At 39.2% G+C, this 24,959-nt stretch overlaps 1 protein-coding gene and 1 long non-coding RNA gene across 18 annotated transcripts in view; one reads left to right on the top strand and one right to left on the bottom strand.

The window, feature by feature from the left end:
* Positions 1-24,959, top strand: part of DLG2 (discs large MAGUK scaffold protein 2) — a 998,396-nt gene that overhangs the window by 259,863 nt on the left and 713,574 nt on the right. The window contains exon 1 of one of the 17 annotated variants that reach the window (XM_042024073.1): positions 3,156-4,027. The exons of 15 other annotated variants lie outside the window; for them this stretch is intronic. In XM_042024073.1, the coding sequence (XP_041880007.1) occupies positions 3,908-4,027 (120 nt within the window). In that variant the 5' untranslated portion in view covers positions 3,156-3,907. Of the gene's footprint in view, positions 1-3,155; positions 4,028-24,959 lie in introns of those variants that run through there. One more of the 17 variants, XM_042024077.1, reaches the window with a different exon arrangement.
* On the bottom strand, positions 1,347-24,530 carry LOC121662675. Its single transcript, XR_006015373.1, has 3 exons — positions 24,410-24,530; positions 2,427-2,430; positions 1,347-1,356 (listed from the first exon to the last, which is right to left on the bottom strand). It is a non-coding gene; the product is annotated as an uncharacterized LOC121662675 (long non-coding RNA).

The raw sequence follows: 24,959 nt of genomic DNA, 5'->3' as shown, positions 1-24,959 counted from the left end.
TCTCCCTCCATCCACTCAGAAAGCAAGGCACCCTCTTCTTCAGACCTTTCCCCCTCTAATATCTGGGTTTTTTCTAGCTAATCTTTGCTTTCTTTGTGATCATCTTTGTGACAAAATCTGTCTCATTGCAATGAGTCTTTTTAAGGCCAACTTATAATATTTACCCACAAATATGCTGCTTAAGTGGGGCACATTGCACTGTCATAAAGCAAATCCTGGAGCATGTTGGTTTCTTTACTGCATTTTTAGTCTATTGTTTTTAGTGGTGCTCTCCTTTAAAATGACATGCTTTCCATCATGTTTGGAAAAAGCAAACAACCCACACTTGAAAACACTTAGGTGTCTGAGGATGAAAAATGTTATTCCACAGTATGGTTCCAGTGTTCCTCCCAGAGAAGTGGTGGATGCTCCATCCCTGGCAGTGTTCATGGCTAGGTGAGATGGGGTTCTGGGCAACCTGGTCTAGTGGGTGGCATCCCTGCCCTGGCAGGGGGTTGGAACTAGATGATCTTTATGATCCCTTCCAACCCAAACCATGCTGTGGTTCTGTGATAGTCAGCTCTGTGCTAGTAGAGTGCCATGGCACTATGGGGGTCCTTGAGCACAGCTTCGGGACACAACTGCCATAGGGCATTCCTACTACTGGTAGGAATTCCTACTACTACTATTACTCCTATTACTGCTACTAGCTCCTGGTGCTCTTCTTCTGGGCAGTGGCGGATGCTGCAAAGGGCTGTGCCCTCTGTGCTGCTCTGAAGCAGACTGGCCTCAAGCCCTCCTGAGATCAAGTCTTCCAAGGCAGCATGTTCCCTCTGCTGTCTTTGAAACTCTGCAGACAACCAGGGTTTCCTTCCAAGTGCTCCCTTCTGCCCTTCTGAAGGCACAGCAGCAAAGAGTAACAATGGAATTTCACAGCTCAAGGTAGTGGCTCCAGTTTCTGTTATCTAAGAATATTGAGGTCACCAGCTGAGTGTCTTTTTAAAGAGGGTCTGTAGTATGGCTCCTTTGGAGTACTGTCTCTCCACTGGTTTTATTCTTAACCTCTTTTTTTTTTTTATGGAATAACTTCTTTCATTTCTGGGGTTTTTCCCTATTGTCACCTGTTTAAAGAGCCCCTGAGCACTTCAAATGTTCTGCTGGTTTTGGCATGTCTGGATGACTCAGGCAGGGCTTTTTCCCCACTCATTTTTATTGACTCTATATCTTTACCTGTAAATATCACCAATATGTGATGCTTTTGAGTAGCCGTTTAGTCATCATAAAATACTGTGTGTCCTTGATGACAGTGCTTTCTTTAACAATTAGGCTGCTGTGATAAGAAATGTCTTGGCAGAGGTTAACAAGCCCTGCAGGGATCTGCTTGTGTAGATTACCTGAAGTAGCTCCTGATAAATGTTTTGGGTTGGTCTGCTAACAAAGTAATACCTTGTCAGCTGGTACAGAGGTCTCAATTGTCTGGCAAATTCTCACATGCCCCACAGTTATTACAGGAGGCAACAACCGTATGCATGGGGGTCTCTCCTCCCTTTTCACTTACAGTACTGTGAGGGTCAGTCTGTCATTTCCTAGATAATTTTTCCTCTTAGATGATCAGGAGTCATGGGAGTTCTTCTGAGTGAAGACTTTGGGACTGCATTACTTCTTGTTTTCCTAAATGAGTCTGAAGTTTTATATCCAGGTAATCGCTCAGGAATTCTGTCATTCGGCAGCCTTGCTTTCTTTTAGTGAGGTTTTCCCCATGTTGGGTTTTTTTGCTTAAACTCAAAACCATTGACTTTTTTAGGATTGAGAAAAAGAAAGTTGTTTCAAAGACTTTGCTGACTGAAAACTCGTGCAATTCCTTTGGCAGAAAGAAAGCTTGAATTTGATTTTCATATGCAGCTACATGCTTGCCTGAACCTTGCCTCACTTCTCAGGACTGTGCATCTTTTCATCTTTGCTATTGAGTTGCATTTCTCTTTGGATCAGAATTCCCCAAGATCGGTGATATTTTTTCAATGACTAAGATACTTAATTTTAATTTTTTAGTGTACGGTACTGCCAAATAAACCATGATTCCTTCCACTTTCTATTCACTTGAAGAGTGACAAAAAATGTATCAAATAATTCTCTCATGCTTTTGCTGCGCAACACATTGCTATGTTTTAGCTTATTTGATGGATATTGCTGCAGCTGAAGTCTGAAACACCATTAGTTTGGGATACTCCAGCTTTTTGAACTATGGCATCTAGACCCCAGTTTCATTACTAACAAAAATCACAGAATTAGATTTAAAACGAGGGTTCATCTCTTTTGTTGTGGAAGTCATTGTTTGTGCCAAAGAAGGCTGTGATTACTAATTACTTAATTTGTATGACAGATGGAGCTGGGGATCAAATTAAGTAGCTGTCTTGGGCTACGTAGGAGAGCAATATCTAGCTTTAAACACGACTGTCTTTTTCGTTCCTAAAAAAAGGCACAAACAATGACAAGCTAAAAATAGCTGTTCTCTTGGAGTTGACGACCGTTTCTGAGAGCTTGTCTTTAGGAAGATGTTGAAAAAAACCTTGCTGTCTTTTCCCCTCCCCCTTACTCTTTTTTAAATGCACACCCTTCTGTTTAAGCTTCCTCACCCCATTGCCCACAGAAAGATACCCACTGATTTGGTTAAGACTTCAGTGTTTCTGCAGATTTCCAAGGGGGTTTACATAAAACATTTAAAGAAATTCTACAAGTCACTGCAGATATTTCTATTAAGTTATGCTTATCCTACGCAAATTGCTCTGTGCTGATAGAGAAGGAGGTAGTAAAGCCTCTTCCACTCGTTTCCTCCCACAGTATCTGCTGCAGTGGAAAAAAAAAAAAAGCTCTTTTCTGGTTTTATTCCTGGAGATTACTTCATAATTCAGTACTGATATCAGTGGTTTCCGGTGCTATAAACAGAGTTGAATCTTTGACTTTGTGTCCCTGCAGCCCAGTAAACAATCAGTTAATTCGCAGCATCCCAGCAGTTGACAGGAGTGAGAGAAGTGGTTTGATTTTATTTTTGTGCTTGTGAATTAAAGCTTTGCCTTCTGGCTAGGTTCTGAGTTCCCTCCTTCTGGAAGATATTGGAGCATTTTGAATTCAGAATATGTAGTTACAAATGTGAGGGCACAGACTTCTTCCAGGATTTTTCTGCTTTCATTTTAATTTTTCTCTGTGTTTCTAATCCCAAGCAAGCAAGAGAACAGTTTGAAAGCAAGGTCCAGTGCCTGAGCTGGGAGCACAATGCAATTCAGGATCTTTAGAGCTAGTCCGCTGCATTTTTATTAAATGAGAGGGAAGGAGTAGGTGGGACTTTTTATTTAAAAATAGATTAGCACAGGGGACTGAACTTGCATTTGAGGAAATGTTAATAAGCCAGCCAGCCATTGTCCTTAATCAGAGACTGTATTTGTAAGTAGAACATGTTGAATCTGTCATAATTGATGACGTTGTCTTTGTTAAAAGGGATGCTGCATCTTTAACAAGAGCAGACAGAAGCAGTGCAGAATCTACCGTAAATTTGAGACTTGGAAGAGAAACCTTTCCTCATTTTTCTGTGTGTAACGTTTGTAAAATATTGAATAGGAAAACATCAAAGCCAGGGGGAAATATAAGTAACTCACTGCTTACGTTTTAATTCCTCACCTTTCCCCTCTGGGTGAGTTCCCCCTCCTTTTTCCCCCCTGAATTTAAAATGCTGGAAGGAAAAGCAACTGAGGTCCAAGTTTCAGATGCTGAATTCTCTGCTAATTGAAATTACTGGGCATGTTTCTATATATGGTTGCTGAAGAGATATGTAGCTTTCACTCTGTGCCTTCAAGACATGTCTTTTTGTAGTCAGAAAAACAGAGATCAATGCATTTTCAAACTGACAGAGGGAACGGATGCTCCTTAGTAGCACATGCTCGGGATCGTGTGTGTACCGTTTGTGCAGAGCAGAGACGCTGAATACTGGTCCATATGCTCCTTGTTTACTGCAATGTTTTTTGCATGTTACTGTGCACTCCGGACTAATGTGAAGGTAAGAGGGGATGAGACAACAATTTGTCAGGAATGTACATGTAAAACCAGCTGCAGAAAATGTCTACCTTGTGTTGCTGAGTACTTTGGAATTGCTGGCTGAACAGGCATATTATTACAGGTGGTTGTGGAGGCTTTGTTTCATTGTTGTCTATGTGGCTAAAGCATAGAAGCATGTTTGAATTTTGCAGTTTAGCGACCTTCAGTTTTTAACTGCTTGCGGTTCAGGTTCTGGGTTTGTATGGTCTGATAAACATGTTTTGATACTGTCCAGGTAGGCCAGAGACAAGATGCCAAAGGCTATTTGTGCAAGGCTACATAGCTTTATATAGGATAAGAATTCCTATAGTCGGATCCCCCCTGCATCCTTCCAGGGATGCTGCTTGCATGCTTTCTTGTTGATTACTTGTCTGAAAGCTGGGAGTCTTGCTGCTGCTATCTGGGTTGGTTTTTGTGCCGATTTGTTTCTAACCTGAACCAAAAGGCTTAAAAACAAATTGTAAGCAATGTCCTAAGAAATACAGAAAGGATTATTACTGCAAAATGCTACAGGAAAATGCCAGCTGGCTGCACTGGTCTCACAGTGACTATTAAGCAGCATTTGTCACTAATGTCAACATTTGCTTGCTCTGTTAATTAGAGTCAGAACTTCAATATAAGTTGCTGGATATATTACCTTCTCTGCAAGTAGGACAATATTAGCAGACAGGTTCACTGGCATTGAATCGAGCTCTCAGCCAAGCTGTCGGCCAGCTGTGGGAATCCAGTTGCATAATTTAAATGAATTACAGTCCTTAGCCAACATATTGGGGAGGCACTTTTGGCGTTCTGGCTTTTTCAAGTTCATATGAGTGTGTCTGTCTGGGAAGGAAAGCACTGGCAAGTGATAGATAATAATAGTTAGAGCAGTTTTACCTGCATAAATAATTGCAAAGGATTTTTTGCTTTCAAATTGCTTTAGCATGCCTCTGAATTAAAGTGAGTTTTCTGTTGGTTGATAATAATGTGCTTCATATTTATTTATTAGGTCAAAATATTTGTTGTTATTTGATTTAAAAAGTATTTTTCATTAAAACTTCACATTCTAAGAACCTGCTCCCATGTTCTTGCTCAAAGTCTGTACTGTTGTTTGCCGTACTAAATTGCTAAGCTTTCACATTGTGTTACTTTCTAATTAACTTTTGCAATTATGATCCACTTCTAAAGAGGAATTCTTTAAGTCTGCCAATAACAAGCCAAAAAATACAAGTTAAAACTTCGAATGCCATTCTGTCTTCCTAAATACATACATTATCCTTTCCTTATGCTTTCCTATAACGTTTTTGTTAGTAAATTTTATCCGTTTTATATTCCCTGTGATCTATGCAGTAAATTGTCAATATAGAAATGTTTTGAGACCAACCATTCTTTATTGCTCATTTTGTCCTTCAGCCTGTAGTACTGTACTGAAGATCTGTTAAAGTGGGGCTGTTGCTGAGATGTGATTTCTCAGTTTAAATAAGAATAGGTACAGGGAAAATTTCAATGACTATTTTACTGTCATTTCCACAAGATACCTTGTCAATAAGTACCTCAGCAACTGTTAGAAGTCCCTTGGGTTTAACTTGTGAAATGTCTTTGTTCCCATTCATAGACACAGAAAAAAGTGAGAGGTTTGTACCAGTAGAAGTCTGGCAATTGTTTGGACAAGAGAGTTTTACTTTGTTGGAACTTCAGCTGTTGAGTATTTCTGACACAATTGCTTATTATACAGTATCTGCTATTTACATGATATTATTCTGAGGCTGTTACCTCTAGATGTTCTACTTTCAGTAAACTCATCCACTTCCAGTGGATACTTTGATCATCTATTTTCCAAGCTCTGCATTAGGCTACAATAATGTAGGAAAGCAGCACAAGCTTTGCAAATCCCCCCAGGAACTGCTCAAGTATGGCAGCACCACTTGCACTTTCAGTAATTCCTGCTTTCTTTTTCTGACATTGAAGTTTGCTTAATAAATAGGAGTTTATGGAAAAGGTGCTCCCTATGCCTGGTCACTGTACAATATGTTACATAGTGTTTCTGATGAACTCTGTTGCTTTTAACTTGGTTGGCACTAACATAAGCCACAGCTCTATGGGTGGCCAAAATAAATTAAATACATTATAAAACATCTGTTTTGTGTTTTGCATTTTCCCCCTTTATGGGTGGAAAAATCCTAGTGGTGTTCAAATATTTTAGCCTTTAAGTCATAAGATAGAATAAAACTGTAAGTACAGGCTGTAACGGGAAATAGGTTTGCTTGGCCTGGAAAATGAAAAAGGAAAGCAATTGGGTCTGTTTCTGATGGCAGCTGTGCGCTATGGCTTTAGAGCAAGCAGATTTTTCAAGTTCAAGGTAGGACTCTCACTTCTTGATTGCCAGTCTGTATGAGACTGCCCATGTGAACTTGGTTGGCATGTGCAGACTTATCAAAAGAAAGAGAGGTCTACTCCGTGCATTCTTAACCAAAACCCATTTTTACAGCTGACTAAAGAACAGTACTGACTGTGAACACATACCTGCCTATGTGGATGCTTATTCCTTCCTGCCTGAGCACTGGTTAAAATAGGAAAAAAGATGTCTGAGAAGTTATAAGCAAAATGTCTATCAAAGTTTCTCTGGACCTACATTTTGAGTTATTAAAAAAAAAAAAAAAAAAGGAAAAATAACTATTGCTAACTATTATCTGTTTACCACATACAGTGTTATGAAAATTCTACGTTTTGGTCTGATCTCTTCCTTGCTCTCTTGTGTATGCACAATTTTGTACCTCAGTGGAAGAAACCAAAAATGAGCTGAGAAGTCAAGGAATTAAAATCTGAAAGCAGTGCCTCCAAAATCAGAAGTGCTCTTGTAGAAATGTGCAGTGTGCCTGAAAAAGTGAACTCCTGCTATATGCAGTAGTTAAATATCTTGTTGTATTTTCAGCATGAGTAAATCTTGGGACCACAGGCTAACTATGGCAGGGGGCTGCCTAGTGTCAAGTGTTTGTTGTTTTAATTGTGTCCACTGTGTATTGAAAATATTTTATTTATATGCAAGAGATTTTTAGAGGTTGCTATTAAAACCTTTCTGTTCTTGGTTTAGGCAAGTATTTTAAATTCCCTCAGTATTAGCAATTTCTTGTAAAACTACGGCTAACATTGTGAATATTTAGGTTCCATAGTCTGACCTAAGCTCTAAAAATTTTATGGATTTGGTCTGGCTTTTCTTAAAAGTTTGTAGGAGTTTTGCCTTCCTCTTGCCTTGGTGAACTCTCTGTGTAGTTCTGACAGATTTTATTGTGAATCTGGACTGCTATTTTTGGCTGAAAGTTTGAGGGTCTTACTGGAGGCACAGCTGGTGCTTCTGCGAATTTGGGTAGCAGAGCTGAAGTCTTCCTTTTGTACTTCAGCACAGAACTAGATGTGAGTGTTGGGCTCTCTCACCTTGAAACATCTTCTTCTCAGCAGCACTCAGCACTGGTTTTGGGGTCGTCAGAGCTTCATGTAAAGAATGTTATGAATTCAGATCCTGACTCTTTGAGGTGCCAAAGGCTTCCCAGCAGGTTCAGAGTTACTCCAGCAGGAGTTTAAGGCTGTCCTCATGTTAATGGGTACACTTGGCACCTCACAGAACTGAGCTCCTGCCTGAACACTGTGTTAACTAAGAGCTTTTTTTGGTTGTGACTGCTAACTGTGGGCTAACTATGTTATCTAAAACTGTGTAGCTTAAAGATTATGCCTGTGTCAAACAATTACCGTGATGTGATTTGTAACTGAAATGTTAACCTATGAGTTGTCACTTTTTGAGGGTCTTGGATGATGAAGGGGACCTGTTGGGGTAGGAATGGAGCACAGCCAGGGCCTGTGGAGGGTGTTGGGAGCTGGAATCCTTTAATCACATCACCTTTCTGTGTTCAGCCTCTTTTTCCGCATGCACTGCAAAAATATAAATAATTCTTTTAACCTAGAAGTTTCCAACTGCAACCTAAGTCAAGGATTAACAATAAAGGCAGAGGAATCGTAATAACAAGTAGCAAAAAGTTTCATTCAAAGCTATAAAATGTCACAAATGACAACTGAACTTCTGACTTCCATCTACATTTTTACACACAGGTGTAATTCTTCCTCTCTGCCAGTATGTATTAATGATATAGTTACATAATTAAGTTATAGATATCCCATATTTTGCCATCTGTACCAAGAGTTGTTTTGGTCTTCCAAAGGAAAAGAGCTTATGGGTCTTTCAGACTTGGGCCTGTATTGCCAAAATATGTCCTGCTGTGCTCTTATGGTATTCTTTGCAAAGACAGGATGAAGTGAGAAAGGACTGCAAGCTCTCACAGACTTCCAAACATGATCCTTGGTTTCTTATGTATATTTTTCTCCTTTAAATGTTCAATCATGCGCCGTCATCTAGCACTTCTCATTGAAGTGAGGAACAGTTCAAAAGCCATAGGAATGGCTTTGATGTAGCATTTTAAAAGGAGTAAGCAGGAAAGATTGGTTTCTCAGTTTTCCTAATGTAATTAAGAATTGACTCATGAGCAACTTTATTTGAGTTTACTCCTTTTTGTAGTTCTGATTATGTCTGACAGTCTGACTTACTTTACTCATAACTTCAGAGACATAACTACAAGTGGCAGGTCAAAGTACAGTTCCTCTGCTACCTTAGGATAGCAAGGCAAAATGTGTGTTAGTACTAGAAAGCAAACAAAGCTGGTGTGGAATTTCCACCTCGAGAGGTTTGAGGATAAGGAAAAGGATAATACTATATAGGTTGTGAATATATAGTTGCATTTCTGTAATATATATTTTCATTTTCTTATGAAATGTTTGCCTAGGCTGTAAAATAAGCAAGATCTTGAACTTTCTAAGGGATGTGTGTAACACCTGTGGGATCTAGCCTCAAGAGCTACAGCCAGCTGAGCTGTTTGTATTGTTGTCATCCTTTCTCTAGACAAAGATGGAATTTTAGGGAAGTCATAACTCATTGTGAAAAAAGGAGTTAGTGAATTCTTGGACCAACTTCTACAGAGAAAGGTCTCTCAAAATTATGACATTAACAACACAGCATTCCTTCCTTTTGGTAGCTTGCAGTACTAGCAGTGCTTATGATTCACAGAAAGGTAAAGTTCTCATTTACGGCCAGTTTTTGCAATCACACCAGTGACATTAAGAGGAACTCATCAGGAAATCTGAATTTAGTCTCATACTGTTCAAGCAATAGTTCTGTCTTGAGTAAGAAGTACATTGTTTGAATGTTGAAGATTGATTTTTCCACTTTTGAAATCAAACTTGGGGAGATCTGTAAGCATTTATAATACCTAAGTATATACTTTACCTCTCCTCCCAGCTTCAAGTGCTGATTTACAATACATGACCATAACAAGTTATGAATGGAAGAGGTAATTAGAGTAGATTAATAACACAGCAGCAGCTCTGGTTTTCTAGATATGATAAGACTGGGACTATATTTAACCCATGGACTAAAATAATATTCCCTTAAAGGCCATTGCAAATGTGTGAATAGGTACAGAGATGCTAAAATGACAAGCACAGTGTAAGGAATTAAATCCACTACTAAGAATTCTTTATGAACTCTGAACAAATAGGAATATTTTGCTATTGGGATAAGGGGCACTCATCTAAAGTTAGAAGAGTTAGTCACAAAAATAGTGGATGGAAGGTGCAGAAGCTAGTCACTGATTTCTTCATTCAGAAATTTCTGGATAGATAATAATACTGAGAAAAATACTTCAGTTCTATTTTGTGTCTCCCATCTTCATGTGGACTCATTAGAGATTATCTAATGAGCTATTCCTATCAGAGATACATAATTGGCCTTTTTGTTAGAGGAGACTTAGAAAAGATCTAGGACTGCAAAAGTATTTAAATTTCTTGGGTTTTAAATATGTGCAAGGAACTAGAATATAATATCATGTCTATATGTGACGTTTTATGTTTACATAAAAATGATGAAGAGTTAAATCCTCTACCATTAAATCACTGCTGATGGGCTTGCCCTGTGTGCTTAAGATGCCAGTGTTTGTGTGATTTTTATGAGATTGCATAGAAATTAGATCAGCAGTCCTGATTGCAATGCTGCCTACAAAATGCAGTGGTCCCAGGCAAAAGTAAGTTTTCTTTTTTTTGGGAAACCCTGTTGATCCTATTACGTGGATGGGGAGGAGCGCAGGAGACCATTAATCAGTGGTGGATGGAGTTGACAATACCTTGCCACAATTAAAGGCAGCCCAGAAATCTCTCCTGGTTATCTTCTATCTACATTGACTTTCAACTTCATCTGTTTTTCCTGTCCCATTTGTTGGCGCTAAGATGGAATGAAGAGAGCGGTGTGGTTAAGTGGCAGGTTCTGTTTTCCAGGGTAGCCTTCACTGATGTGCCCTCTCTTAATGCCACTGCTAGTGGCTGTATATATACATTTTGGACATTCTGAGATGGTTTGGTTCCACGTTTTTGGTATGGGATGAATGCAAGAAATGCTTGTATCCGTTTTCAGAAGGGGAAGCCCCCATTCCTTTCCTTCCATGGTATCTTTACAGATGGTTGGAGACAAGGAAAGTGTCTTTTGCAAGTGAAGCTGCAAAAGAAGATTCCAAAAGGAGAACTGATATTTTTTTTCTCTTGTGGACTCACACCAAAGAAATGAACTCTGGAACACATTCAGTGCAGGCAGTCTGCATTCCACCTGTGTTCACATGTCAGTTTGATAGCTACAGATTAATGGCTAATACAGAAATTACAGAATGAAAAAAACCATATTATTAAAGCCATAGCCATCACCAGTTTCTCAGATGAGGAGGAAGAAGAAGTGGCTGATTTTTCATTTTCTACTCCAGACAGATCTAAGTGTTTGAAATAGTATAAATTCTCCTGATAACTGAGTAGCTTTGAGACTTTTTCTGGGAAGACAAGTAAAACAAAATCTGAATCCCATAAAGCAAAATATTTTTTTGGTTTCACACTCACCAAAGAAGCAAACCTCTGAAATTTCAAACAGGAATCTCTGCAGAGAAATCGTTAGAAAGGCTTTCCTGCCTTTGATAGCACAAGGTTCATAAAAACTTTTGAAAAAGAAGATTAACTGGAGAAGTAAAATTCAGAAAAGCATTTTCATCCAAGTTGCAGAACAGATGAAGAGAAATATTATAGAAGGTTCACGCATATTTGCAGATATTTTGGACAGGATTTTCAGCCTGCTCAGATTTGTTTTCAAAACTTCAGTTTTCCTTTGCAAACAAAATCAAGTGGACAAGTTTTCAAGTTGGGTAGAACAATCACACTTAATCTAGTTTGTCAGAGCAGACTGTATAACTAATATGAGCTTTTGGAGGAAGGATCCATCTCTTGACACCTGCCCTACCTATTAGAAAAACATTCTGTTTCTGTTGAATAATTTCTGATGATCAGAACCTCTCACACCTTTACAAATGTATTATTCCAGGGGTTAATTAGTCTTCTAGAGGCATGTGCCATATTTCTCGTCTGAATTAATCTAGTCTCAGCTTCCAGCTTTGAGTGCCTTTCAATTTTTTGCCTCTTAATCTGCTGGACTGAGGAGCCTACTACAAAGGGTTGTGTCCCTGTCAGTAGCTCTGGGCTACAGTAAAGACATCATCTAATCATCTCTTTGATTAAGTAAATACACTGGGCTCCTGGCATCTCTTACTGCAAGGCATGGTTGTCAGAGTTTTCATCTGTCTCATGACCACTCTTTGAGCTCTCCCTGGTTTTCCAGCAGGAATGCTGAGCTGTGCCTGCCACAGCTGCATGGAGCCTCAGAGCAGTTGCAGCCCTGTGCAGAAGTAATGAATGTCCTGACTCCCACAAAAGTTACTGTGTGCATGTTCGGGGTTACAGTGGCTCCTTTAGCCACATGGCTATGCCGGGCATTCATGTCCTGCCCCATATCCAGCAGGATTGCCATCTGCTTCACACTGGACCTCTCTGGAAAGTGCCAGTAAGGAAGAGTTGCTCTATTCCCAGAGTCAGGACTTTATTGCTGTCTGTGTTAAAAATTACATTGACCTGTACCAGTGACCTGTCTTCTGTGCTGTTTGCCACAATACCTCATTTCTGTCATTGCTAAAAATGGACAGCAGTAAGTGACTGAATTTTCTCCCATGTTGGTCAGCATTTGAAAAGCATAGGGCCAGGATCAGTTCTTGAGGATCTTGCCAAACACAGGTGGTCAACCCATTTGTAGTTACATGCTAAATCCTGTCAATTAGATACTTTTAAATCCATTTAATGTGTGCCATTCTTTTTTTTTTATTAATAAAATGTCATGAATTGCTGGGTTAAATGATTTATAGAAGTCTAAGCATATTATACCAATGTTTTTACCAGTGTCAGCCAAATTTATAATCTCATCTGAAAAAAGGTATGATGATATTTACCTTGACAGTATCTGTTTTCCATTGATTTAGCATTATGTGTATTTCTTTCCTTCCGAAATTAGTATCTATTTTACCAGCAGCTCCATGCTAAGTGCTTGGCTAATTAGCCATGACTAGCACAGTAGAAATTCCTGAATCTCTTTAAACCTAGTCCTTGTTTAAATTCCTATTTAGAAATCTATCTCTAGTTGACCCCTAAGAAAAAGTCAGGAAGTCTTGAAGGGTCGAACTTCTCACAAAATAGGAATTTCCTGGTTAAAATGGAAAAGTGAATGAATTGTGAGTGAAACAAATCTGGTATGGAAGAGATGGTTTCTTGTATTGCAGCATCTCCAGTGGCTGAAAAGCAGCAGATACGCTTCTGGGTACTCAGTGCCCTTTGGTCTCCTTTATATCCTTAGATTATTATGATATCAGCTAGCAACTGACTGACTGGACATTATATGAAATGTGATTTTATTAGAAATGAAATCATACTGCATAATTCTTCTAGAAAAGGGAAATGTTAAGACTTTGAAAGATTATTTCAATTTTACTAGATGATCTGTGAAATCAAGAACCTGAATTCTTCCTGAGAAGGTGTTGGGAGGGCTGATCAGTACTTTCATACGCTCTGTGCTATGTGCTTTTGTGATTTTATTAATTTCTTATGAAAACCTGCTTTTGTAGTGAATCACATGATACATTCATACATCTCTTGTAATGCTTGGGCTATTAAAAACAGTGACACAAAGGCCACATGCTTGTTTCTAGCCATGTGTGGAAACCAAAAGATGAAAATAACGCATTTTGCCTCTAAAGCAAGAAATCTATCTAATGAGCTCAGGTGGCATCCAGCTGACTTAACTTTAGACATAACCAATGTAAACATCTATATCTAGTGATTTAAGGCTCCCTTTAGTGTCAGTATAGAGGAATTGTCTCTTCTAAGGCATGATTCATATGACCTAGTTTAGATATCTACATGGGGATGAGATTAATTGTGTCCTGAAAGTGCCAGTTTCTCTCCATTTGCCAGAAAAAGCTTAGGTGACTAGCTGAGATGTAGGTCTGTCTCGCTCTTATAGACATTTCCATCTGGTAAAATTAATCCTGTCCTTCCAAGCAGGAAAGATGGGATTTTTAATGCTGGTCAGGCATCTTTTTCTCTCCTTTCCTTTTGCATGGAATAGAAGGCATACATAAAAATGTTGGGAGGAGGAACAAGCTGTTATGAAGGGTCAGCCAAGATGCCCTGGAGATGAGGCAAGAGCAAGAGCTTATGGGACTGTGAGATCATCCAGTTTGTTTTCCTTTGTTTTTGTCTTGGTTCTTGCTTCTAAATTACTTAATTAATATACAAAAAATAAGCAGTGAGCAATTGTACTGAGCTGTTTGCAGCACATTTTTCTCTTGCCCAGCTGGTAGATCAGCCCATTACTTAAATGGTGTTCGATTGTTCTACTTTTTTAAATTGCTTTAAAATTAAGAGAGAACAAATTAAGGGCTGCATACTTTAAGTATTAAGGTCTGGTTCTTTTCTGAGCTCTGTGCAGCTTTCACAGTGTAGGCAGGTGCTGCCAGGACAAAAAAAAGAGAGAGAACTCACGTTGAGTTTTTTAGCTTGAGGCGCAGGGTCTTCATCTGAGCTTGGTCCCTATCAGATAGTAAATCTAGATAAATGAGAACAAGGAGGAATGGTTTTAAATTAAAACAGGAGAGATTTAGATCAGATGTTAGGAAGTTCTTTACTCAGAGGGTGGTGAGGCACTGGCACAGGTTGCTCAGAGAAGATGTGGATGCTCCGTTCTGGGAAGGGTTCAAGGAAAATTTGGACAGAGCTTTGAGCAATCTGGTCTAGTGGAAGGTGTCCCTTCCATGGGAGGGTGGTTGGAACCAGATGCTCTTTAAGGGAGTCTTCCATCCCAAGCTATTCTATGATTCTATGAGAAACCAGTTCAGATCCCCTGAGATTAGATACATACAGTTGTCCAGGTGAACAGCTGACTGAATCATAAACCTTAAAAAGAACCCAAAAGTATGGGATAATCTCAGGGATACACTTGGGTAGAAAGAAGAAGAAAGACTGAACATGAGCCTAGAAGTGTAGGTGTGGCTCTGAAAGACCTGAACTGCTGCAAGGGATTCACCAAAAAATGTCCATATAAGTAACAGAGTCCCTAATGCATCCTAGGGCAATATTTGCTGAGTAATAATTAACGAATATTTCTACAGTACATCCACAATAAGTTTGCAATGTCTCTATAATACATGGTAAACTAGCAAGCAATTTAAGTGTCAGAGACTGTTTAAGATAATTACCAAGTTTTTAAAAGCTGGTTACCAGGGAATCTGTGAAGATCTAATCACCCTTAGCTGTGTGACCAAAACAGGTGACTTGAATTTCCCAGTTAGATTTAAATGTTGATGTGATTTTCTAAAGAGATCATATTTCACAAAAGTTTGGATGGTTAAGTGAATATTTATTTCATTCTTTTTCACACCAAAAATGTAGTACTTCTCAACCTAAAGACGAGCTTGGATTTAATTGTAACCTGTAGCTTGTTACTATGTACTTGTTTTTAACAGTATTAAGCTAAGGGAGAATGTTTGCTGTCTTCTGTTTTTAGGAGAAGTTGTGTATTTAATACAGAAAAATGTTTTAAAGATTTCTTGACAAGCTAATAAATCATGAATGTATGGATTGTCTCCCATCAGGATATGGTTTCACACAGGATGATGAAACAAAGATTCAAAAAGATTTTTTTTTTTTTGATCCATAGTTGTTGGAATACATCAACTCTACTGGAAAAGTTAAAAAAAAAAAAGAGAAAAGAGAGAAAGAGGAAAGAAAAACTTTCCCCAATGATCAGTTAGGAAGAGAAGTGTGAGCATTCACTTCTGGGTGTCTTCTCCAGTGCATAAGGTGTTCCTGATTACCTTTTCAGAAGTAATTTCATAGTTTCTTCATGACCTTCTCAGTGTCCTCCATTGGTTTTTCTTGCTATTTTGCCAACAGAGCTGGCAAGAGCACTTGTCAATCACAGCTGATAAGCTTGGCCCATGCATCTTACAAGGAAACAATGGCTGTCTAAAAGATGAATTTTTTACTGTTATTACCTGTAAGCACAGTTTAATCCCTAGCACAGGATTTAGATACTAACCAAAATTTTGGGACTAAGGAGGGGGGCTAAGGGTAAGTGAAAGGAAAAGCAGTTCAAATGGTGAAAAACATGTGGGTGAGATGTGTCAAGGGGAGCAGCTTGCTCCCAATAACATTGCACATGAAGGACTTCAAAAGGAAATCCACAAGTATTACACAGATTAAGGCAATGTGCAACCAGTAAAGAATGTGTGAGAGGAGAAATAAAGTAATGTTTTTTTCAACTGTATGACTACACAGACTGCTTAACCTTCAGTAGACAAAGTTCCTTGTCATTGGTCTTGTAATTGACAGGACAGAATAGCCCCTCAACCCCCCTTATTACCCCCAAATGCCCAGCAAAGTATCTCTTCTTTCTCCTTGCTGACTGTCAACAGCAATGAATCACTTCTGGGCTTTCCTATTTTATTCTGATCTTACTCATTTCAGTTTTATTATGCCTAAATTGCATCTGCCATGGTTCTGTCTCTTCACACTTGCAATCTCTCCACTGCTGACATTTGATGCTAGTTTCTGGCTTTGCATCAAACTTACCTGTGTATCACTACTTTTCAACATGGTTCTTATGTCTCTGATCCCTGCAGTGATATTTTCTCATTGAAATACTCTCTGTTTCTCTTGCAGTGCACATCTTTTAGTGGATACCTTGAGACACAGCTCAAAAAAATGGCTAGCCTTACTGTCTTCAAGTCTTCCAGGTCTTCTTCCATTTTTTTTCCTTCTTTTCCTTTCCGTGCCTCTCAGAAGTTCAATGCTGTGCCCTGTGAGAATTTCCCTTTGCGTAGTGAGTTAAAGGCAATGCAATAGCAGAACAATGCTATGTCAGTGATACATAAGCATATCTTGTTTAGAAGCAAAGGATAGCAGAAAGGCCAAGAAAATCATAGGGCCTGATTTTGGTCCTACACAAATTGCAGTGTGATTTCCCACTACTATAGTAGTGTCTTCAGTGTATCTGTCTCCATCCTTCCCTTCCAGTCTGGCTTACAGTCCACTGTTCTCCTTCCTCATCATTCCAGAGTTGTGTCACTGTCTCCTCTTTCCCTTTGCCTTTTGCAAATCAGTCCCAGTCTAATCCTCCTTTACTCAAATACCTCATCATCTGGGAACCACTGTCCTGTGTTTTTCATAGGATCTTCCCTATGTTCAGCAACTTGCCCCCTCAAATAACTAATCTACTTTAGTGTTCAACTCTTGTTCATCAGGGAAGACTTTATTTTGCCGTGTTTAATTCCTTCTTCCAAGGAGAGAAAAAATTACTTTGTTTTCTTCCTTTCTTTACCAGATTATACCAGTTCTTGTTTAGATTAAAAACAAATAAGAAGAAGTATTTTCCCCCTTCTGTAAATACTTGTTAGGTCTAAAATGTTATCAGCCTAGAGCAAAAACAAACCTATTGCACCTCTCTCAAAATTCATCAGCTTTTTGTTTATGTGAAGGTCACTAGTGAGTAGAGGCAAAAAAGGCTTTCAGGATGAGAGATTTAGAAGATTCAGGCTGTTTCCTTTAGGAAATGGGTGATTTAAGAGGCTGCAGTGTTAAACATTGTGAAGAAGGTAAATTTTCTGCCTGTCTCAAAATTTTCCTACGCATTCCACCAAAGGGGCATGTAGGGAAGCTGAAAGGCATTCTCCTGAGCCTGATGAAAGGACGTATCATTGAAAGTATCACTGTAACCCAGTGTCAAAATGCAATGGATGCCGAGAGTTTGGAAGGACTTTAAAAGGAGAAAAAAAATGGAAAAGTGACAAATATATGGGTTCAAAAGTAGAAATTAGATAAGTTATTCATATATGGGCTCAAAAGTAGAAATTAGATAAGTTATTCTATTGTTCCAGTTTCATGCTCCTTCTTACTCTTCTTAGCCAGACATAAGTCAATGAGTAAGATGATTCATGGCAGTTTTGTATTTCATGTATTAATAGTAATCAGAAAGAAAAAAACCCCAAACTTATAAACACAGTGCTGAGATTTTATCCTTCAAGAAAGGCCTTATGAAATGAAGGTTTAGACTCAAGGAACAGAGTCTCTTTCATCTTAATTTCTTTGAGGGAATTTATAATCCCTGATATATTTGGCCGAAGTTTATCTTTCTGTTTCTCCCATTAAAATATCTGGCAGACAGCTTCTGAGATTTACTTACCTATCATAACCACAACTCGTTGAAAATACATTCCCGACCATTAGATTGGATATTAAGAAAAATTTCTTCACTGGAAGCATGTTCAGGCTTTGCAACAGGCTGCCCAGGGAAGTGGTGGTGTCACTATCCCTGGAAATGTTCAAGAAACATGTGAACATGGTGCTTAGAGACATGATTTATTGGTGGACCTGGCAGTGCTGGGTTAATGCTTGGACTTGATAATCCTTGAGGTCTCTTCCAACCTTAATGATTCTATGATTCCAAGGAAAATATGCTATCAGTAGGAGTACAAAAAACCATGAATTAAATGTGAGTGGTGGTGTAAATTACTTCAGAGTACAGGCAGGCCAAAAGTGCATCGGATATTCATTGTATGCCTCTGAAGAACTAACTGCAAGTGCATTAAAATAAAGACATCCAAAGAAAGACATGTTTCTACCTGGAAAAGCAGAATTTGCCTTAGGAAAAAACAGTCCTTCTTGTGATGATTATTGAAACAGTTACAATCCGAGTGGTGCTGAGAAATCATTTTATGTTTCCTTGTTGCTGACAGTCAGATCTGGCTCAGGCTATTGTGCAATACTTGTTCCCTTAGATGTTTTCAAGTGGTGTTCAATTTGTGAGATAGCAGCAAATATGGTCTGAAGGCAGTACATAGCGCATGACTTTAGTACACATTTTCACGCCTCGTCTTCTATTGTGAATTATTCTGGAAACTTACATTTTAAGGAAGACAGGGAGACCTGCATTAGTCTCCTTCTCTCCATCTTGGAACCTTTTCTTGCTGAGGTTTCACAAAACCATGGTTCTCTCACACTCTCTGTGAGAACAATAGAAAAGGAAGTTTGGGATTAGTAGCTCAGTTTCAGTTACTTGAGTAAAGTTTTTTCCTGCATTCCCCAAGGCTGAGGGACAGAGGTTTGGTTACTTTCTCCAGTACTGGTTTAACCACTGATCACAGTGGACAAACAGCATTTTTGAATACAATAAGACATATAAATTATGGAAGTGTGGAAGACATTAAAAGTCAACATCAAAAATTTAGGAATATGGAGGAGAAAAAAAATCCCAAACCAGACAAACCTACTTTCTTTCATCACACAGTTTCATGGCATGACTTAAGGTAAAAAAACCCTCCTCAAAACATGTATTTATATGTGACTAGGAAACATTCATGGTGTAAATAGTAAACTGAAATGATTTAAACCATGAAAGTACAAAAAAATGCTCTGCAAAAATAACAGCAGGTTTGGGGATTAAATGGTTTGACATTCCATGTAAAAAAATAATACTTGTAAAAATTATCTTCTCCCACTTTCCCAAATCTTCCAAAGGTCTGGCAAAATGTGTGTCAGTGGAAACTTTTAAAACTCTTTGAATGTGGTATCAGTTGTGCACACATATCCACACATACTTCAGAAGAGGCCAAAATGTTGAACTGGGAGCCATAATACCTCTGCTGGTATTTCAGCTCACTTGCTGCTTTCTCATTAGGTCACTAGAGTTACTTTGACTTGATCTTCTACATTCAGAAAATGTCTCTCCAAATAAGGAGAAGTAAGACTATTATGATCCTTATAGTCTTCAATGAATTGCCTCTGGCGTTAAACTAACACAGAGGATGGTAACTGTAATTTATGTAACATTTCTATCAACAGGAAAGAATGTTAGGATCAGTCAGGCAGTTTTGAGATTAAGAGAAAACAGAAATCCTTCACAGGGGAATTACATGTTTTTGTAGGTCCAGCAAGGTCTGTGTCCTTACATAGCCCAGCAGCAATTATTACTTTTTTTCTGTAGTGATGTACTCCCAGGATGCTTTCTATCACCTTTTATCAGCAAAAACACTGTTCAAATGGTAGCTAAACAGAAAAAATATGTTGTGTCAAAATGAGACCCAAGTGGTGAATACTGACAACAGCTGTGAGTCTTTTCAGTTGGAGACTTTTATTTGGGCGGCCGAATCCATCCACCCAGATGGTTGAGATGGGCTATGAAAATGGATTAATGTACTTGCTGCAAGAAATGACAGCAGTAGAAAATGCTCATTATTTGTCTGGAGGAAGAAGAAGAAACAACCTGGATGGAGTGCAAGGCCTCAAACTGTTATCATGAATAAACTGTACAGATCAGTTCTAGAAAATGTTGATAGTAATTGTGGAGAGAGATAAAGAGCTCTGCTAACCCATTTAGCAGAGCACCCATTTTACTGATGGATTAACGCCCGTAGAAATAAGGTTGGGTACCCCTAACAATAACAGCTTAGTTTTTACTCAATGGGAAGAATGCCAACTGCTCCTCAAGTCTGAATCCAGGTCATAATAATTTTATGAGGAAGTATTCATGAAATTAAAATAAGCTCTTCACAGAGAATTCAAGATGCACTTTTCCTGTAGGTAAGGAAAGAAATGCTCTAAAAACATTAACAATAATTTACTGTAGGATTAGAACATCTTTCAGTGATTACTTGGGGAAAATCTTTACCCTCTCTCTACTTCCTACCACATAAAAATGCCACAGATGCTACAGAGCCCTCAAGGCTATTTTCCCCCCAGATTTAAGAAGTTTCTCTTGCAAAAAGCCTTTGTAGAAGAGCACTGAGTGGCCCCTGTGTCCCATGAAGTCCATGGCTATTAATTACACCAGGCTCATTTCAGCACTTTGAGTAGCCTAGGACCAAGAGGACAGAAATATAAATGTAATCTGCTCTATTGACTTGCTGCACTTAGGTTTCAGTTCCTAGACTATACCTGCTATAAAATAGGCACAAGTCTTTATAATATGTAATTTTCAGTACTTTTAATTAATTCTGTTTCATACACTTTTGCCTGCTCTATTAGATAAAACAAATTGCTGATTTAAGCCACGAGTATTACTGTAACATGCTTTCTATTTTTTTTTATTTGCATTGTAATTCAGCTATAGACATATAGTGCTTCACATAATTAATTTCACATGTGACTGTAATACAAACAGGACAGATGAACGTAGCTACACGCTGTATTCAGAACTGCGTCTTCTCAGCAGAGGGGATTTGTTCAAGTTCTTTCTCTTCCAAATGTGAGTGATTTCATGGTTTATTTATGATGGTTATTAATGCAAACATGCCTAATTGTTATGGAGAGTGTGTGTAATTCCGCATTCCTAATCCAGAAAACAGGAGCAGTGAGGATTTATAAACAGAGTTGACTCCATGGGAATGATAACTTCTAACCCAAGCAAGCTGTCGCTTTGATACGTTCTGAATCACAGCTGCTCATTTCAGTGGTGCAGATCCATTTCCCACTGCTCCTTGCTCCTGTTAACCTGCTGAACCAACACTGCTAAATGAGAGCAAGGAGACATCTCTGCCCCATTTTGCACATCGTCAACAGAATTGTTTCCTCTGTTAAATTCCCACTGAAAATAATGGTGCGACCTGGGTATTGCTGAGGCATAAGTGGAAGTGTGTAGGATTTGCTCTGGTGTTGCACTGAAGACCTGAGGCAGCCAGCAGAACATTTATTGATGAGGTTGAGTCTCAGAGGCCCAGGCTAGGGACAGAAAGTGATTTTCTCCTTTGCAAATGAAGCCCGTCTGCTCTGGAGTCACTGAATTAATAATATGGTGCTACCACATGGCAGCGTTTTTGCAGTCACTTCTCATAATACTATTTTTGACCTTTTCAAGACCACAGGTTCTTCCTTCTTAAAAATAAAAATATCTCAGTGATTTCCTCCCCCTTTTAGTTTGTGTTACATTTTGAAGTTTATGTTTAAAAGTTTACATCACAATTCATACAAGATGTTTTAGCTAGATAAGTAAATCGATGGTGATAACCATCAATAGCACGTAACAGGATTAGGAATGATGAATATTATTAGTAGCACAATTCATACATGATTTTGCTGGTGTACCTAGTATTTATGCCAGATTGAATCTTCCTTAGAGTGAGTAATTACACTACATTTATAAGGTAAGCAACATTTGAAATAGTCTATTGTTTAAATTGGTAGCTGTAGGGTAGGCTGAAAGGCAGCTCCATTCAACTAATTTCTGCTATGACTCAGACCTTGTAACAGATATTAGGTTTGGTTTTCTTTTAAAGCCTTTTCAATTTTCCTTATGAGAGTGTGTAAAGAAGGAAAAAAATTGTTTTTTGTCTGAGCGGTATCATCCAGAGAATACAGAGAATAAAAGAAGGAATCTTTTACATGCAGTACTGGTGTTTTAAGTAAGAAGTTTACACATGCATTGAAGTGCCTGTCTTAATGAATTTAGGACTACTCAACAATAAGACATAGCACTGCCTGTATTTCTGTATTTCGTAAAGCTGGTCCAATCTGTAGCTTCCTATCTTAACTCTCTGATGATCTTTTTCATTACATTTCTTCAAGAATTGTTTTAAACATTAAAACTTTTGGCAATGCTAGAAATGGCAGCATTGTTTTACTCAGCAACTCAGTCTGACACTGGGAGTAAATGTATTGGAGAAAAAATATTCTTTTCACCCTATTCATATCCTTGTATTTCATGCAGTCCTTGTATTTCACACAACCCGTCCTGGGCTGCATCCAGAGCACCATGGGCAGCAGGTCCCTGCTTTTGTGAGACCCTACCTCTAGTGCTGCATCCAGGTCTGGGGCCCCAAATAAAAGAAGGACACAAATGTGTTAGAGTGTGTCCAGAGGAGTCCACAAAGGTGGTCAGAGGGCTGGAGCAGCTCTCCTCTGAAGACAGGCTGAGAGAATTGGAATTCTTTAGCTTGGAGAAGACTTCATGAGGACCTTAGAGTACCTTAAGCAGCTACAAAAGAGCTGGAAAGCAACTTCTGACAAAGACATGTAGTAACAGGACAAAGGGGAAAGGCTTCAAACTGAAAGATGATAGGTTTAGATTAGATACTGGAAGAAATTCTTCAGTTTAAGATTAGGTAACAGGTTGCCCAGAGAAGTTGTGGCTGCACCATCCCTGGAACTGCTCAAAGCCAGATTGGATGGGGCTCTGAGCAACTTGGCCTAATGAGTGGCATCCTTGCCCATGGCAGTGGGATTGGAACTAGAAAATCTTTAAGGTCCCTTCCAGACCAGAGAATGGTTTCTTTTTTAACTTGTACTTCTATAAAGGGAGTGAACCAATTAGGTTGTTATAAAATCTCAGAGTAAACAAAATGTTTCCTTCTTTGAACCAAGATCTGTCATGAGAAGGTTCTCCCTCTCTGCCTATCAGAAAGAGGACTTTGTGAATTCCTGCAGTTAAGGCCTTTTAATGGGATTCAGGCATCACAGTTCAATGAAATGGTGTATGGGTGCCTGCAGATGCTGTTTACTCCTTTTGTATTTGTTTGTTTATATTCTTGTGAAAAGATGGAGCATCAGTTTACACTATGCACCATGTGGCAAAAAGGAAGCTCCTAAGTGGTGTCTGAAGAAGAATTTTGTAAAACAGTATCCATGGGGAAGAAAAGTTACAGGGTATATGGTATTTTTTTCCTTCTGCCTGTGATGTTTTGCTGATACTGTGGATGAAATCCGAAATGTACTTTGCTTATTAGGATCTGCTGATGAAAAATGTCCAGGTTCATTTTGTGCAAATGATTCTCAGTGTCTTTTGTAAGAAATAGATGCTTATCCCTGTGTTGTTTTGTTTTGCAAGTGATTTAACATATTACATCCTGCAAAAAGGAACAGGAGATGGTATCTTTCCACAATGATAACTTCTGTAAGGATAGCTAGTGCTTTTTCAGGCACTTTGTCTTCCAAAATGAGATTGTGAAATGGAGTAACTAGCAATTGGATTCCCAGCTAAGGGTTAGTCTTTCTTCCTCATTTATGCTGTCTCTGGATGTGAGATTTTAAGACTCTGTAAATAGCTTTGGTTCCTGTTTCTACTGCAAGCATTGCTATTATTGCTAATATTCTAATCACTGTTTTATTAATATTGCTTTAATATTATGCTTTAGTACTTTTAAATACTAAACCTTCTGGAAAGAAAACCCAAACATACGCTCTAATAACCTTGACCTTTCAGCTGAGGTCATTCTACCTTTAATGAAAATCAGCATTTTAGGTATCTTAATCTTAAGTAATGTAGCTCCTAATAGCTTGTCATTAATAAGATTTTAGGATTCCTCCTGTCTTAGGATACACATGAACGCAAATTATGTACTTCAGCAACTTTGATTTGGTTTCAGAACCAGTTTTACAGTAATACACTAAAATACAAACCTAAGAACAGATGAACATGATTTATGTTAGCAGAGGAATACTTATTGAAGACGTTCTTGTGGTTGGATGGACCATGGATGGACACCAGGTGCTCACCAAGCCACTTTATCCCTCCTGTCCTCAGCTGGACAGGGAGGAGTACATATGATGAACAGCTCTTTAGTTGACATACAGACAGAGAGAGATTTCTCACCAATTACTATCATGGGCAAAATAGACTTGACTTGGGAAGATTAGTTTAATTTATTACCAAAGATAGCAGAGTAGGATAGTGGGAAATAAAATCAAAACTTAAGACACCTGCTTCCCACCCCTCCCTCCTTCCTGAGCTCAACTTCACTCCTGATTTCTCTACCTCCTCCCACCCAGCAGGGCAAGGGGATGGGGAGTGGGAAGTGGGGACTGTGATCAGTTCATCACACATTGTCCCTGCTTCTTCTTCCTCCTCAGGGGAAAGATTCTTCACATTCTTCCCCTCCTCCAGCGTGGGGTCCCTCCCACAGGAGACAATCCTCAACAAACTTCTCCAATGTGGTTACTTCCCATGGGCTGCTCTTCTTCATGTACTGCTCCAGCGTGGGTCTCTTCCACATGGTACAGTCCTTGAGGAACAGACTGCTCCAGCTTGGGGTCCTCTCTCCACTGGGCCACAGTTCCTGCCAGAGCCTTCTCCAGCATGAGCTTCCCCAGGGTCACAGCCTCCTTTGGGCATCCACCTGCTCTCAGATGGGATCCTCCAGGGGCTGCAGGTGCATCTCTGCCTCCCTGTGGTCCTCCCTGGGCTGCAGGGGCACAGCTGCCTCACCATGGGCTGCACCAGGGGCTGCAGGGGAATGTCTGCTCTGGCACCTGGAGCACCTCCTGCCCCTCCTTCTGCACTGACCTTGGGGTCTGCAGTGCTGTTCCTCTCACATGTTCTCATTATTATTTCTGGCTGCAGTTGCTGTTTTATCCCCTTCTTAAACACATTATCCCAGAGGCTCTGCCACCATCGCTGATGGGTCCATCTTGGAGCT

This window comes from Corvus kubaryi, unplaced genomic scaffold (assembly GCF_017639235.1).
Source record: "Corvus kubaryi isolate FWS band 111438036 unplaced genomic scaffold, C.kubaryi_AGA036_p1.0 37260, whole genome shotgun sequence".
Lineage (NCBI taxonomy): Eukaryota > Metazoa > Chordata > Aves > Passeriformes > Corvidae > Corvus > Corvus kubaryi.
The sequence above is the reverse complement of the archived record's forward strand: the minus strand, read 5'-3'. Positions and strand labels throughout refer to the sequence as shown.